We start from the raw sequence: 16,431 nt of genomic DNA, 5'->3' as shown, positions 1-16,431 counted from the left end.
CAATCTGATAAAAACTTGCGTGGAATTATTGGTTTATTAAATTCAGACTGCTGGTTTTTCCAACATGTGACTTAATTTGATGAACTTTAAAAACATTTATTTACATATTTGTTAATGAAATAAAATCTCTAAAACACCCTGACGTGTCTGAGTTTCCCGTAAAGTGGAAAAGAGACTAAACTCGGTGTGTTATACAGTCCAATAGACAGATGGAGGAAGAAGCTGCTGGAAGGGATGAGTTATACATGAGTTATAACTGCAGACAATTATTATCAATCACTGGCTCTGCTGTAATACCCAGTATGACCAGCAGATGGCAGCAGAGTGGAAGTTTCTGAACAGGCTGTTTGTGTTGATGTCTGCTTATGTCCATTTTATAAAACCCTATTTTATTTTAAAAACAAAACAATAAAAATGAATAAAAGGAAAAAAAATCTTTCTCTTCTTTGAGTAAAAATAAATTTACTGCATTGAGCTTCGTTAGCTTTGTTAAACTGAAAGTCGTATTAATTTTCCATCCAGTTGAGTCCAGTTTGCTTTATTTACACGTTTTATTTAAACAAGTTTATTCTATTCTAGTCATTTAGCAGATGCTTTTCTCCAAAGCTACAAGTTTACACAAAGTGCTTTTTAATTAGAGCCAATAAAATAAATAAAATCAGATATAAAAATAATCTGTATAAAAACATCACATTAAAACAGTAGAGAGGCAGGTACACCTGGACAGGTCACCAGTCCATCACAGGGCCGACACAGAGAGACAAACAACCATTTACAACCAGAGAGAACCCACACATACACGAGGAGAACATGCAGACTCCACACAGAAAGTGTGCAAAAATTAACTCTGTAAACAAAACATGCAGACCTGCAGCAACGTCCTGTTTACTGACACACACACCGTGATGTGAGGATTTAATGAAACTATTAATGATCAGTTCTGAGAGGAGGAGCCAGAGGAACAGAGATTCAGTCCTAAAAGAATCACAATCCAGCAGGATTTAATGTATTCCTGCTTCAACACACCTGAATCAAACTAAATGATCCAACAGCCCATCAAGATCTGCACAAGGACTCATTCATTTGAGTCAGGTGTGGTGGAGCAGGGATACATGGAAAACCTGCTGGATTGCAGCTCTCGTAGGACTGAACTGAGTAGTCCTGAACTAAATAAAGATCCAGGTGAGATCATGAGATGTTGCTGGGCTGCTAAAAATTAGCCTTTACTGGGTTTTATCTGCTGTAGTTCCTCTAGTGTCCAGTAGAGGGAGTGAAGAGCTGAATATCATCAGCTGTCAGAGGAGAGGCTGCAGTCTGGAAACTGTGCCGAGGATCATGAAGTCATAGAGCAAAGGGAAGGTAGCTGCTTTCAGGTGCATCCAGAGACTGAGAGGTGGCTGAAGATGCTAACATGGTTCTTTCTATCTATCTATCTATCTATCTATCTATCTATCTATCTATCTATCTATCTATCTATCTATCTATCTATCTATCTATCTATCTATCTATCTATCTATCTATCACCATTAGGGGGCAGTGTAAGCATCTATATTTACTGTACATCATCAAGCGTTATGATACCAGACTATGGGAGGTTAAAAACATTAATAAAGCAATTAAAAATCTTAACAAACATGAACTAAAGAGGTTTTTTTCATATATTCTGTCATATTGCTGACTGAACAATGTTCCAGCTGTTTTAACCTGCGGTTGTGGCTTCATGTTCTCCGTTCACCGCTCTGAGAAGAGGTTTATGTAGGTTAGCCACAGCCAAACTGGGACAAGTTAAAGTCTTTGCTTTGTTAAAACCCAAAGATCTTCACAGGTGAAACACGTGAGACAAGAAACCAGAGTCTTAAAATGTTTACCAGAGCAGAGTCCACACATCAAAGATAAAACCTAAATTACATCAAAGTTCTGATTCTCTGAAGAATTTACCAGAAATTTACATTCATGACACTGAGCTGGTATTTCTGAGCTGAACACTGAATGAGAGGAAACTTATTATTAATGAAATAATTTAGAGAAGACAGTAAAGATGTTTAAAAACTGGTCTGAACCAGTTTGATCCAGCAGAGGACATCAGTGGTTGGACTGGTGGACTACCTCAGTGAGGAATAGATGACGTCTGACTCCGCTGGAAGCTCTGAAAACACAAAGTTCAGGACAAGACTGTAAGTTTATAGACATTGACTGTGTCCCAATTCAGGGTCTGCACACTTCGAAGTGCGCAGACTACATAGGCTACAGCATGTGCTCCTTAGTCTACACACTTCGAAGTCTGCTTAACGTTCGTGAAATGGGACAGCCTACCTAGTCTACAAGAATTTCCCATAGCAACAACACAGGACGTTTAATCACTTAAACCTCAGAAATTACTCGTAGGAAACGTCAGTAGACACTGAACACGGAGCGGCAACACCGACAGTAAAAAAAAAAAAAAAACACGGTTTGAGGCTTTGTTGTTTTCCAGCCGGTACACACTTCATTAACCCCTTAAAAGTAATTGAACATAAAATATTACCGAATTTTAATGTCACCATTTAACAAACATGCTTTAAATGTACTTGGTTTTGTAACATTTATACTAAAGTGTAGTTAAAAAAACGTACTTTTTTTTAAATAAAACTTTATTTAAACTTAATACGACTCTTCTGAGGTTGCTGATTCGCCACCGTCCTGTGCGCAATGAATTGTGGGAGAAAAGAGGCCGTGAAGGAAGCATCACCAGCATCCTTCGTTTGAGGCCAAATGAAGTGCGGATTCGAAGGGTGGATTCGGAGGGTCCTTCAAATTCTGTGAATTGGGACAATACTTTGCGCACCGCGATGACGTATGTGGCCGACGAATCCGCACTTCGAAGTGTGCAGACCCTGAATTGATACAGACCCATTAAGTCAGAATAATCAGTGTTTGAAACATCTTTAAACTTTATTTAAGTTCTGCACAGTGTTTTACAGTGTGGTTCTTCTTAATTTAACCCAGTTAACCCATTAAGATCTGGACTTCAGTATCCTGGGGGTCAGATAGCTCAGCTATTCAAACATGCCTCGTGAACAGAGGCTAAACCTCTGCAGCTGTTAAAGGTTAGAGACCTGGTACAGATTAGAGAGCTGGTACAGATTAGAGAGCTGGTACAGGTTAAAGACCCTGTCTGGATGGTTTACTGCATTTCTAACCACTTTCTATACAGTTCTATTCTAAATATAGTGTACACGTATAGATGAGGACTGCATGGTGGTGCTGTGGTTAGCACCATCCTCTCACAGCATGAAGGTTGCTGGTTTGAACCTCTGTGGGGGCTTTCTGGGTTGTAGATCTCTGGCTTCCTCCCCCAGTCCAGAAACCTGCAGAATATACTGTTATAAGAACTGCGCTGTCACTTTAAGACATAGTGTGTTTATGGTGTGAGAGGTGGACCGAGAGAGAGAAAGAGAGAGAGTGGTTCGGTGTGTTCTTTTATGTACAGTCTATGGTTCTAATGGGAGAAGTTTTCCCAGCTGTTTGAGAGTGACAGTTTTTGACCAGATCTGAGCAATAAATACCACCGCTCCTCCAGACACAAGTTGAGAGTAACTCTGAAGCTGTCTGCAGAGAGAGAGAACCTCTCCTTGTGTCTTTCAACCACGGCCCGTAGACCGAGCAGGACTTGTTAACCAGACCCTGCCTCTATCCTGAAAGCAGCTGGACCAGACTGCAGCGACTCTGCATTAGAGTGTAGAAAAGGATGACAGCAGAGTAAACTATTTAGATTTTATTTTTCCCTCCTGTGTCGGGTTTGCTGCTGCTGTGGTTCATTACCTCCAGTCAGAGTCTGCAGGACATCGTACCACTGTTACCATACCATAGCTTTTTTCATAGTCTCATTATCTTTACCCCCCCCCGACTCAGAGTGAGGTTATTTAAATGTGAGTGGTGTCTGTTCATCTAAAGAAGAAGCAGGCGACCACGAAGCTGCAGGCTTCTGTACCGGCTAACACATCTGACCACACGGTGGAAAACAGAACTGTTCTCACACCTTCATCAGCCACAGTAGAACGCTGCAGCATGAAGCCTCAGCAGCAGCAGCAGGAAGCTCTACATGTGGTTTTACATGCACATGAACTTCAAACTGGGTGATGGTATTAAAGTACAGATGGAGGAGGTGGAAACAAGATGTCATTGATGTGTGGACACTTTCTTCTCTTATTCTCATGGCTTCCTATAATCTTATGATATTAAATAAACTCTAAGCTGTACGATACAAACATGAACATAAGTTCATGACTTCATGTTGATCCAGCTCCATCAAACACGCTACACGCTGTTTCTATTACACACTGACAGGGTGACCAGATCTGAGTTTGTAAAAGACAAACACCAGTTCTTCTTCTGGGAATTTACATGTTGGTATTTTCTAGCTGCAGATGTGATGCTGCTGTAAACAGAGAAATCATCCGTTCTCCAACACATATCTGGGGCTGTGCTGCTGGAGCAGAAGCCAAAGCAGAGTCCAGACTTCCCTCTCTGGACACTTAATCAAGCCCACCCAGGATGTGCTGCATCCAGGAACAACCCAGGATGTGCTGGAGGGACTACGTCTCTCACCTGGCCTGGGAACACCTCGGGATCCTCTGGATGAGCTGAAAGAAGTGGCCAAGGAAAGGCTGGAGCTGCTGTCCCCGCAGCCCCACCCTGGATAAGTGGTGGGTGGAGGGATGTACAAACACTGGAGGGTCCAGCTGTGGGCTGACGATGGGTAGAGTTTTGTTCAGCATAGGTTGTTGATCCCTGACATGTAGCCATGTCAACGCTCGTCTGTATGAAGTAGGAAAGTATAAACCCAGAATCCAGAGGCAGGTTTTGACATTGTTTACCAATCTGGTGTTTTTCCATCACATGGTCTGATGATGGGCTTGTTTTATCAGAAACAGGGACGAAATGTTATTTTAAAAACTACAAAATAAAGCATATAAAGTGTTTTTTGTATGGACGCTCACAGCACGCTACAAACAAACAACGCTGCTGTCCACGGTGCTGAAGGAAACAGGACGGATCACATTCGGAGGATTTAATTAATTAAATTAAATAAATAAATAAAACACAAAGCTGACAAATTTATGGTATTCTTTTCAAGACACATCAGGAACCTTTTAAAAAAAATTTAATGTAACGTGAACTATTATTAGGGCTCCCCCTCAAAGTGTCAGCTGAACGTCTTGAGGGCATCTCTGCGCCTTTCAGGGGAGCCGAGCTCCCCTGAAACCCTGATTTACACCCATCAAACTCTGAGCTGCTTGTAGCTAAGAGCTAACCGAGCTAACCCCGAGAAACGGTAGCTAACAAGCTAACGGAGGTAGGCGGCACTGTTGCCAACTCCTCAGTAAGGAAAGTAGCTATTGGCTGTCCTGAAAGTTGCCAGAAGTCGCTAAATGACGTCATCGCCTAATTTGCATAATTGGCCATTTGAATGTAATGTAACGGCCATTGTAGGAGAAAGAAATAACATCATGGAGAGACAAAAGGAGAGTCAAAAAACACCCTAAATATGTTTAGAACTACAAATTGTTTTTTCTGTTGATTCTTGGTTTGTTTTTTTGTTTTTGTATTTTTGTCATTGAAATAGGCCATCACTTTTAAAAATAAGCTTTGATAACCTTTGTCGAGATCCACATTACATAAATCAATTTAGTCCTTTATTGTTAATTGTTAGAATATCAAATTTAACCGAAGGACTGTTAAGTTGTGTGGAATTGCTCTATGTCTAACCCTCCTCCTTTATCCAGGCTTGGGACCGGCAAAGTAACACAAAAGAGACACTTTGGCAGAGTTAGTTTTTTTTTTCTTTAGTTTTCTTACTTTTAGTTTAGTTTCTAACCTTATGCTGCACTTAAGCCTACAACTGATGTATCCATCAACTGGCTCTTTGAGCACATCAATATTTGCCATTGGATTCAGCACCTTGCTACTCCCAGACTTTATCAGGCTAACCAAGCTGTCAAGAAGTTTAGGAGGATCTACCTGCTCACCCTCAAAAGCCTTGATGGCCAACTGTACCTCACCAAGCACTGACTTAAAAAAGTCAGATACAATGTTTTGAGGATCACTGTACATGGAGTATAAAACTTCAGCCATGTAACAGTGTTCACTGGACTTATTCACTGCAATTATTTATTTTAGTATGACAGCGAAAAAAACATTTACATCCCGCTCTGTAAGCCAGGGCGGGATCAGCGGCACTGCTGTTGTGCCCTAAAGTGAATGTCTGCCAGAAACTGATTATACGGCCACACAGCTGTGTCGCTCAGTTTCTCTCTCTGGTCTGCGGCTGCTCCTGTCGGTATAAAACCGATATAAAACGCACATGCAAGTGACAATATCTCCACACTAACAAAGAAAATCTGCTTTGCAAGTGCTTGAACTGATTAATTACAGCTGCAGACAGCAACTATTAAGGTGCTGTACCATATAATCAGTTTCTGGCAGACGATCACTTTATGGCACAACTTTGTGCCATAAAGTGATCGCATGCCAGAAACTGATTATGGTACTAGTACGATAATAGTTGGTCAGTCATCTGTACGTATAACTCTTGAATGAAAGCAGACCACTTTCATGTAGATGCTGCAAATGTACTGCAGTCAATAAAAAACAGTCATGATCAGTGGAAATGAAAATTAAGTAAATCAACACTGAAATCTTTTTGATTTTACATTCTAAAAATGAACAAGAACAAGGCAAACACATGAAGCCTTAACAGTGAAGCAACATGCCTGAATATCGTTTCTGATTACAGCACCTCTGCAGCTGTAAGCAATCCATATTATGTCTGTTTGATACCGAGAGGGACAGCCACAGACCAGCGACACAGCGTTAACAAGCTGCGCGTTGGCCATCTAATCAGTTTCTGGCAGACATTCACTTTAGGGCACAACAGCACCTTTGCGCATCACAATTCATTTTCAGTGTATAAGCGAAGCGGTGTGGGTCTCCTCTCTGCTGCTCTGACTGCAGCCTCTGCCCGAGCTACTGTGAGCCGGTGTGAGTGCTTTGGGGACGGGTAGGGGCTCCTGCAGCACACGCTGCTCGTTCACGACAGTAACTGCAGAACAACATGTGTTTTCAAAGAGTTTCCAAAACACCAGAAAGTCTCCAATAACTACAGTAAAAGTCGCTAGATTTGTCGCTAGTCGCTTTTGACAAAAAAAGTCGCTAAGAGGGTTTGGAAAGTCGCCAGATTTAGCGAGAAAGTCGCCAAGTTGGCAACACTGGTAGGCGGGCTAAAGCTAAGCCGCGCTGTTAGCCGGCTAAAAACCGCGGTTGTGCTACACTCTCCCTTCTTTCCACAGATATTGGATACCTGTCAATCAAAAAGACACGCCCCTAATTATGCCGCATTTTAAGATTAATTAACATCTAAACAGATGAGTTAGAAAAACTTCACCCCCCTCACAGTTGTCATGAAGGTAAACTTGACCTGTTAATCCTAAAATGTTTTTTGTACCAGGCTTTAAACATGTTTATTTCTGCTGTGAAGTTGGTCTTTTTAACATGGCAGTCTATGGGGAATGACTTGTTTTGGATCCAGCCCCTAGTGGATGAGGGGGGAACTGCAATCTTTTTGCATTTCAGCATAAGCTTCACTTTTAACCGGCCGAGGTTGCTGCTTGCTTTAACAGCATTTTTACCTCTTTTCTTTCTCTTCTTTTGCTGGTTCTGGATGATTATTTGTCCATAACTGACGTCTGGTGTCATCACTGCTGAGTAGATGATGGCTGGTTTAGTGTCTGCAGAATAAAAACATCCAGATGACGTTCCTGCAGAAACTACAGCCTCATGCACAGATGTTTCTGCAGGAATCATTACACACAAGCATCCAGGTGATTCTTACGGAGCCCCCCAGGTAACATGGACATTTTTTTTTATTTTGCGTGCCCACGCAATACTTTTGCGTTCCCTCGCAAATACTTTTGCGTGCCCACGCAATACTTTTGCGTTCCCTCGCAATACTTTTGCGTGCCCATGCAATACGTGTGCTTTTCCTCGCATGCTGCAAGTCAAGTTAGTGTGCTGGATCGTTTGTAGCTTTTGTAAGTCTTCTTTCATGGTCTTTCAGGCTTTTTCGGGTTTTATTCAAGCCTGAATCATACAGATCTACTCTCATATTTTTTATGAGACTTAAATCTGTGTTTTTGCAGGGAAAGTAAAGGACAATCAAATAATTTGTTTCCTAAAGCCACTTTAGTATTGTCTTCACTAGGTGTTTTCTTTTATTTTTTTCTGAGGTGCACATATATTGCACTTTCAGCCTCTGCACCTGGAAGGTTATCCCTAAATAGTTGTTTGTAGTGGGATCTATTAAATTCAGCTCATATACTCTTGTTTCCTCCATGATGCAAAATGCCCTAAAATGCAGAGATACATTAAAGAGGTGGATTGGTTATAAATGGGAGAAATGTCTATTGAATAAAATTAACAATGTAGTGAGGTGTGCAGAGATTAAAAGTAGTCTTATCAAATGCGTCAAGCTTATATGTAACCCATGTTTTTGGGCAAGCACAGTTACAATATCTTTATACTGCAGACCGATCTCAAAATAAAACTTAATAAACTTCTCCAGAGGGTGAGGAAACTCCATTGTGTCCACGGTGACGCAACTAACGAGTGTGCTTAATATAAAAGTATTGCGAGGGAACGCAAAAGTATTGCGTGGGCACGCAAAAGTATTGCGTGGGCACGCAAAAGTATTGCGAGGGAACGCAAAAGTATTGCGTGGGCACGCAAAATAAAAAAAAATGTCCATGTTACCTGGGGGGCTCCGTAGATTCTCTTCATTTAGCTGCAAACTTTAGACCACAGTTCAAACCACTTTGTTAAGATTATTTCTAATATTTATACTGCTGCTCTGTGCAAAACTAAAAACCTGATACAAGAAAAGAGGATGTTTATAAGCAGGAAAGTGAAGCTTCTAGCAGTTATTTAAATAAGTCGACAGCAGAGGAAGAAAAAACAGCTGGTCAGCATGTTTGATTTCCAGACTATATTTTTACTGATGGAAACTCCACAAAGCATTCATGGAACACAACTCATTTCCTTTTAATAAATACAAACATGGATTCATTACCTTTAGATTTTATAAATGTGTTTAACTTATTTTACTTTTAAAGATGATTTTTACCAGGAGCCTCTCATGTAGGACACGTTTATCTGATGCGTTTTGTTTAGAAACAGGAAGCTGGACGACCACAGAGATGCTACAGTCTGTTAGCAGAACAACCACAAGCTGCAAACAGACCAGCACACGAGGTGCAGCCCCCACTGGCACCACCAACACACACCCAATGCAACTACTGTGTGAAGGTTCACACACAATGATGAGTCTGTTCGTCTTAGTTTGAGTCCTGCATGCAGATTTATTAAAAGAAATAATGAAAACTTAAAGAAAACGTATGAATGAAGGTGTTTGGAATAAATGTGAATTCTTTAGATTAAATTTCTGCAGAGAACTAAACTGTCCAAACTAAACTAAACTGATATCCGGTTGGTCCTGCTTCATGGTTTCAGCAGCTTCTCTGCGTCGTCGTCTTGACGAGCTTCTGTAACGTCACATTTATTCCACCAGAGCTGCATTCATTTAGCATTTTATTAGTTTATTTTATGCCATTAGTCCCACTTCCTGGTATGTTCTGGTTCCACAAACTGCTGCTGCAGCTTAAAACACGGAGTTCTTCTTAAAGACGTCGTCCTTTAAACACATCGGTACAAAATGCAGCCATACGTGCAGCTTTCCAGATTTCCTGCAACACACACACATAAAAGCTATTACCTCTGTGTCTGCTGATGTCCTGCTGTCCACCATGTGATATATGATGTCACTGTACATGGTGCCTTCCTCTTCATCTTCATCATCAGCTAAGATGGAACAGAATAAAAACAAGTGTGACGTTCATCATCTCGTTATTTATAAAAATCTGTAGTTGAAGTTTTTAACTTTTAGGTTTTGTTAATTTTACAGATTTAGAGGTGAAAAAATGTAAATAGAAAGTTATAATAATCATCATGTTTGGTATAAATGTAGAAAACCAGTAAAAGAAAATCTTCCCTGAAAGTCCAGAAGTCTGACTCACCTTTAGATTTTCTGAGAATGTGTCGTCTCCCCAGTAAAACCAGTAACACCAGTAGGACCACAGCAAGGAGACAAAGAACAGGCAACAGCACAGAGAGTAGAGGACCGGGTGGAGGAGAGGTGGATGTAGGTGGAGGGATGGACGTAGGGGGAGGGATGGATGTAGGGGGAGGTGTGGTGGTGGGTTTCTCTACAATAAAGATATTTATCACATTATCGTCACATCATGGACGTAAAACTGGAGTCAGTCAGCAGAATAATCCTCACCTGTGACAGAGATCCAGCTGGGTGGAGACTCTCCATGACTGCTGATGCTACACCTGTAGAGACCTTCATCAGACCTGGTAACATGGTGGAGGGTCATGTGACCTGTAGACTCAGTCCTGATGAGGGAGCCATCTTTATAGAAAGCAGCTGGGAGGTTGGAGGGAGGCTTTGATTGACAGCTCAGAGTGAGGTCATCTCCCTCCATCACAGGGAGGACAGGACTCTGCAGGATCACTGATCCACCTCAACACAGAGACAAACTACAGCATTTCATCCATTTCCACACAGCTTCATCACCACTAACTCCACAGTCTGATCTTACCAGTGACAGTGAGGGTGATGCTGTTACTGGTTGCTCCCTCTCTGGACTCACACCAGTAAACTCCAGAGTCTGACTGGAAGGTGTAGCTGATGTTACAGGAAGAACCTGATGAATTTGATGCTTTCCCCCATCCTCTTCCACACTCAGACTGTGGCCTGGTCGTGTTTCTCCTCACCGTCCATCCAGCAGAGCTGTCGTCCTCCTCACAGATCAGAGACACAGAGACTCCTTCAAAAAACTGAGATCTGCTGGGACTGATGGTCAGACGAGCTGTGAGGGCTGAAATGTTGGTTAGAAATATGTATTAATTAATAGTTTCACTTTTAAATCCCACTTTTCTGCTGAAAACATTGATCCTAATGGTTAACAACTCAAAACAGATCATATATTTGAACAGTGATGGAAGTTTTCCAACCTTGATGAGTGATGCAGATCAGCAGAGACACCTGGCTCAGAACTGGAGAGAAATGAAACCCAGGTTGGTTTGAGTTTAACAGACAAAATAATTTGTTATAAATAAAACAATCCCAGACATGCAATGTTCAAATAACACGAGATTCACACAGAGAAAAAGCTTCTTCATTATCTTGTGGGTTGGGGGGACATATTATGCTAAATTTATTAAAGTTTTAACGTGTGATAAATGTGCTACGTCTCATTATACCTTTACTGGGAGGTAAAGATGCTCAGGCAGGTTTTACTCTGTTAATTCATGAAATGAAGGGAAATGTTCATGATACAACTTTTAATATAAACACACATTTCTTCAGTTCTCGTGTATTAATAGATGTATATTTTACAGCTTCAGTTATTTCTGCTTGACCGCCAGGAAAATCTTCCTAAACTTCTTCCTGAACCAACATCATCATATATTTTATCTAACTTCATCCTGGCCCATTTTAACTGCTCCTAAAACAAATAAAGGACCAACAACGTTCTGTACTTACGGAGCAGACACTGAAGAGAAGTTTCCGTCATCGTACCTCTCTGTCGTTTGGCCAGGTCGTTCCTGGTATTGTTGGAGCCCCAAAGTACAGCCCGCCCTCTTCCTGTACTTGTCAGTCTGGGAGGTTCTTTGTCCTCTTCACACACATTCACTTTTATTAACTTATTCAATGATACAAGCAAAGAACCACTGAAGCCAGAAATATATCCACAAACACCAGTTTGACTACATGGAAAACATTAGTTGCAAACATGTAGGAGCTAGTTTAGCTAGTTGCTGAAAAAAGGAAAGAGTCAAAAGAAAGTTTTAAAAAGTTTCACTTTTAAAAAATAAGTAAAATTCCAGAAATATCCATGGCATGGCATCCATCTTTTAACTCTGTGTTAAAACAATTAGTCAAACATAACTGTTGGCCAAAGCTAAAAAGAAAAGGGAATATACTTACTCGTGTTTTAGGAGGCCATTTTCATGCAGAAAGAACTGCAGAGTGATGGTACGATGCCACAAAGCTGGGAATTAGTGAACTAAAAGAAACACAAGCATTGCAACAACAAAGGGTAATTTATTGAGGCGACTGACAGACTGGTTTAGCTGGTGGAGGAGTCAAAGATTTTATCCCAGCAAAAAACAACATTGATCTGAAAAGTTGCAATGAGTAAGCAGACATGCTGTAGTCAAATCAGAAAACTTTATTGATGCCCAGAGGGAAACTCAATTGTTGTAGCAGCAACAACAGAACAACAAGAACTGAAAAGACCAACAATAATAAACACAAGCAGCTTTACAACCGACATCAAGGCTTCATCTGGTCCAGAAAAGTCTCAGTTTAATAGTAAATCAGAAAGTCCTGCATAAGGCTAGAAGAGAGCTAGCGTTATTATTGATCATAGAGGAGAACAAAAACAAGCCCATGGTTCTCTTCAGCTCTGTAACCTGACTGACTAAGGGCCAAAGTGCTGCTGAGTCATGTATTCCTTTGCTTCTCAGTTATTATGAACCCAGTTTTAGAACCCATCTAAACCAGACTATTCAAGGAAGTATTTTCCTTAGTTAATACATCTGTACTTGATTGGATCAACATGTCTCTATTGAGAGGGTATGTACCTCAATCTTTTATGACTGTTTAAATAATAATAAATAAAAAAAACTATCAATTCAGGAGTGAGTAATTATAGTTCTATATCCAACCTCCCTTTATGTGTAAAATTTTTGCAAATAGTTTCAACTCAGCTCTGTGCCCATTTGATCAGAAATAATATGAGGAGTTAAGTAAGGATTTAGAGCTCATCATAGTCCAGAGACAGACCTGGTGAAAGTTACCAATGATCTCCTGATGGTCTCAGATAAGTTGCATTCTGCACCATTCATCACATCATTGTGTTACAGAGGCTTGAACATGTTATTGGGAACTGAAAGAACTGTGTTAGGCTGGTTTAAGTCATTTTTATCTGATAGATTTCAGTTTGTTAATGTAAATAACGAGTCTTCCTCACATACCAAAGTAAGTCACGGAGTTCCTCTGGGTTCTGTACTTAGACCATTACTTCTTACATTATACATGCTTCCGTCAGGTCATGGGTCTTCAACTTGTGGCTCTGGAGCATCAAGTGTCTCTCTGCTAAATGCTAAAGAACTAACAATATTTTTTAAATATAGATATAATAAAAATTGCAGGTTTTTTGCAATTTTTCTCTTTTTTTCATAATTGCATTGAATTTCCACAACATAATGACACTGAAAGTACCAGTAATATACACTGCTCAAAAAAATGGAGGGAACACTTAAACAACACAATGTAACGCCAAGTCATGAATTGTTTATGTACTTTTAGAGCTATAATACAGCTAAGGTTTTTATTTTAAAAAGCTTCAGAACAGTGAGGTGTGGAAAAGGTATAAAGCGGCAGCGTTTAAGTCCTATGTACAGAGAAAAGTGTTCTACATGGTTAAAAGACGGACAACACACTAATGTTAAGGTGTAAAACAAGCTGCCTACAGAATTTTAGCACCTGGTTGATGAGGGAACAAGGTTAGTAGTGGTGATGTGTCATTTTGTTATATTTTACCAAGTTGAAAAACTTACTGCTACGTGTGAGGTAAAGTTTTTACTCACTAGAGGGTGCTCACGCTCTTTGATAAAAGTCATGCTTAGTCAGAAATGCAGTTTTACCAGTTTCATTGTTAACGTAACATAAGGTCAAAAATAGTTGCAGCATGTTGGATATATTTCATTTTGTGTAAAATGTAAGAGAGTAAAAGACCATGTTAAATGTTTAATAAATATACAGAACAAATATACATAGCAATAGCACTCTAAATAGAGATTGTTGAAGGGGAATTAAGGTACTTCATGAGGTATAATAAATAAGGTAAAAACATATTTATATATATATATTGTATAGTAGATTTTATATAGGTACATATTTTGATTGTTTGTCATTCTTATATATTGTGAGATTTTGTAAGATATTGTGAGAATGAGCCAGTCTTTTTAATGGCTCTTTGAAAGGAACAGCTCCTTAAGATCCGGCTCCCTTCAAAGAGCCATAAATCCCGTCTATAATGTCCCCTATGGTCACTCAGACATAATCAATCAAGACACGATAAACAGTTCAAACCCTACTAACACATAAATATTTAATTAAAAGTCATGTATAGATTTAAGATGAACTGAATAACATTCAATCAATGGCATTTTCAAGCATGTTATCAACCTAATGTATCTTTTCATAGCATTACAGCTTAAAGACCCAAGTAGTCGATCATAGATCATAGAGCACTTGATCTGTAATTCACAGTACTTGTTCTGCAACTTCCATTTACCACTGAAAACCGGCTTCTTTTCTCCCTTTTTGGTACGATGATGGTTATAAGCAAAAAACATTTTTACCACATAGTATTACCAAATTATATTCTTTCACTTTACATCTTTATGATTTTCTAATCATAACATTAGTATGGTTGTTATCTAATACGTCCACCAAAGGGCAGTGCAGGGTTCACTTCTGAGGTTCAACGTCTGGTTCAGACAATAACAAACATGGGCTGTGTCCGAATGTGCATTCTACTCCCTACAAAGTGCTCTGTATATGGGTCACGCCATTTTGTCAGAGTGTCCAATAGTCCAGAGAAAAAAAGTAGGGCACTCAAAATTACCCACAATTCATCTTGAAAAGTAGTGAACATTGATGGTCACTAGACGGGTCAATATAGACCACAATGCATTGTGGGCAGAAGCTCAACATGGCGCAAGGAGACGAAAAAATTTTGCTGTGCGAAATTACTTACAGGGAAAAAAACAAAGAATAAAATACAACATAAGGAATAAAAACTAAAATATTTACACACAACTTTGGATTGGATTTGGAATGACATTCTGACATGGGTTGTAGTTGCCGTGGTGACGGCGGTAGTCACGTGGTTTGCAGCGAGGAAAAATAGGCAGCTTCGTGTCCGAATCGCCAAGAGAATGAATCACTATGTAGTGTGCTATGTAGTGCAGCCCTATGTAGTGAACGAGGGGATAGGGAGTAGGGTGGACATTCGGACACATGATGATGGAGGAGATCATGATGATGTTCTTTCTCGGAAAGACATAAAAAGAGTCAGCGCATTAGATGGAGGTGGTCTATGTGACCATTAAATACATCACAGCTTCTTCTTAGTTCCCTTTGCTGGTTGTACATCAGTTATACTGCTCATCACTGCCCCCATGGTTTCTGGTGGTACTATTCAATTCAATTCAAAAACTTTATTTGTCCACGAGTGCAATTTAAAACAAAGTCGTAGCAGCGATACACAAAAAGAGCAGGTTCCAGGTGTCAGTGGCAGAATACAAAAAGAACATGAACAACAGGCAGTACTTGGTAAGTATAGAAATATGCACCTATATATACACATACCTGATACATATACAATATATACACACACACTACACACACACACAAACACGTATAAATAAATAGGTGAGTGGTTGCATAAAAATATGAACATTAAACAGAGCAGCTTATAACCATATAATAATAATAATAATAATACATTTTATTTAAAAGCGCCTTTCAAAACACCCAAGGACACTGTACAAATGAACATTAAAATAGTTTAAAAACCAATATGTACAAAACAAACATTAAAACAGTTAAAAACAATAAGCACAAAACTAAACGGAATGGAGGACAACAGAAAGATGGAGAATGACTAGATGGCATAGGACTGTCACAAATGTGTTTTGAGTTGTGATTTGAAGAGAGGAAGAGAGTCTATGGTACGGATGTCAGGGGGAAGAGAGTTCCAGAGATGGGGAGCAGAGCGGCTGAATGCTCGGCTCCCCATAGTGACGAGACGGGCAGGGGGGACAAGAAGCTGGAGAGAGGAGGAGGAGCGAAGTGAACGGATCGGAGTGGCAATGTTCAGGAGATCAGATATATATGGAGGGGCCAGATTATGGAGAGCTTTGAATTTCTTGTAAACAGGTGGTAAAGGAGGTTGGTGGAAGTGAAGAGGATGGTTTGGTAGAGAGGTAGAGCTGGGTGCCGTCCGCATAACAATGAAAATTAATATTGTGTCTGCGAAGGATGTAACCAAGTGGAAGAATGTAGATAATGAAAAGGAGGGGCCCCAGGACTGCGCCCTGGGGAACACCAGCAAAGACAGGGAAAGAGTTTGATTCATGGGATTTTAGTCAATGTATATGTATATAAAAACAGTTTGTGTTGTGATGTAACAGTCTGATGATTGGTGGAGGGGGAGGGGGAGAGTTGTGAAAGGATTTAGGGTGAGTTGAGGAGGGAAC

At 40.1% G+C, this 16,431-nt stretch overlaps 2 protein-coding genes across 12 annotated transcripts in view; one reads left to right on the top strand and one right to left on the bottom strand.

Annotated features, from left to right (window-relative positions):
• The window catches only part of LOC121640276 (sialoadhesin-like), a 601,555-nt gene that overhangs the window by 43,901 nt on the left and 541,223 nt on the right, over positions 1-16,431 (top strand). The window lies entirely within an intron of this gene.
• LOC121640483 (low affinity immunoglobulin gamma Fc region receptor II-like) overlaps positions 741-16,431 on the bottom strand; it is a 55,286-nt gene continuing 39,595 nt past the window's right edge. Inside the window, exons 1-8 of one of the 11 annotated variants that reach the window (XR_006010460.1) lie at positions 11,642-12,164; positions 11,110-11,151; positions 10,695-10,973; positions 10,373-10,615; positions 10,107-10,295; positions 9,806-9,891; positions 7,668-7,766; positions 741-2,146 (exon numbers count right to left, since the gene is read on the bottom strand). Coding sequence is in view for 8 of the 11 variants with exons in the window: in XM_041986270.1 (XP_041842204.1) it covers positions 2,108-2,146; positions 9,806-9,891; positions 10,107-10,295; positions 10,373-10,615; positions 10,695-10,973; positions 11,110-11,151; positions 11,642-11,672 (909 nt within the window). In the remaining 3 variants the exon portion in view is untranslated. Of the gene's footprint in view, positions 2,147-4,709; positions 4,729-4,779; positions 4,798-7,667; positions 7,767-9,091; positions 9,777-9,805; positions 9,892-10,106; positions 10,296-10,372; positions 10,616-10,694; positions 10,974-11,109; positions 11,152-11,641; positions 15,033-16,431 lie in introns of those variants that run through there. The other 10 variants (XM_041986270.1, XM_041986268.1, XM_041986271.1 and 7 more) reach the window with 10 other exon arrangements.

This window comes from Melanotaenia boesemani, chromosome 5 (assembly GCF_017639745.1).
Source record: "Melanotaenia boesemani isolate fMelBoe1 chromosome 5, fMelBoe1.pri, whole genome shotgun sequence".
Classification (NCBI taxonomy): Eukaryota; Metazoa; Chordata; class Actinopteri; order Atheriniformes; family Melanotaeniidae; genus Melanotaenia; species Melanotaenia boesemani.
Note: the sequence above shows the minus strand (reverse complement) of the source record. Positions and strands in the feature narration are given on the sequence as shown.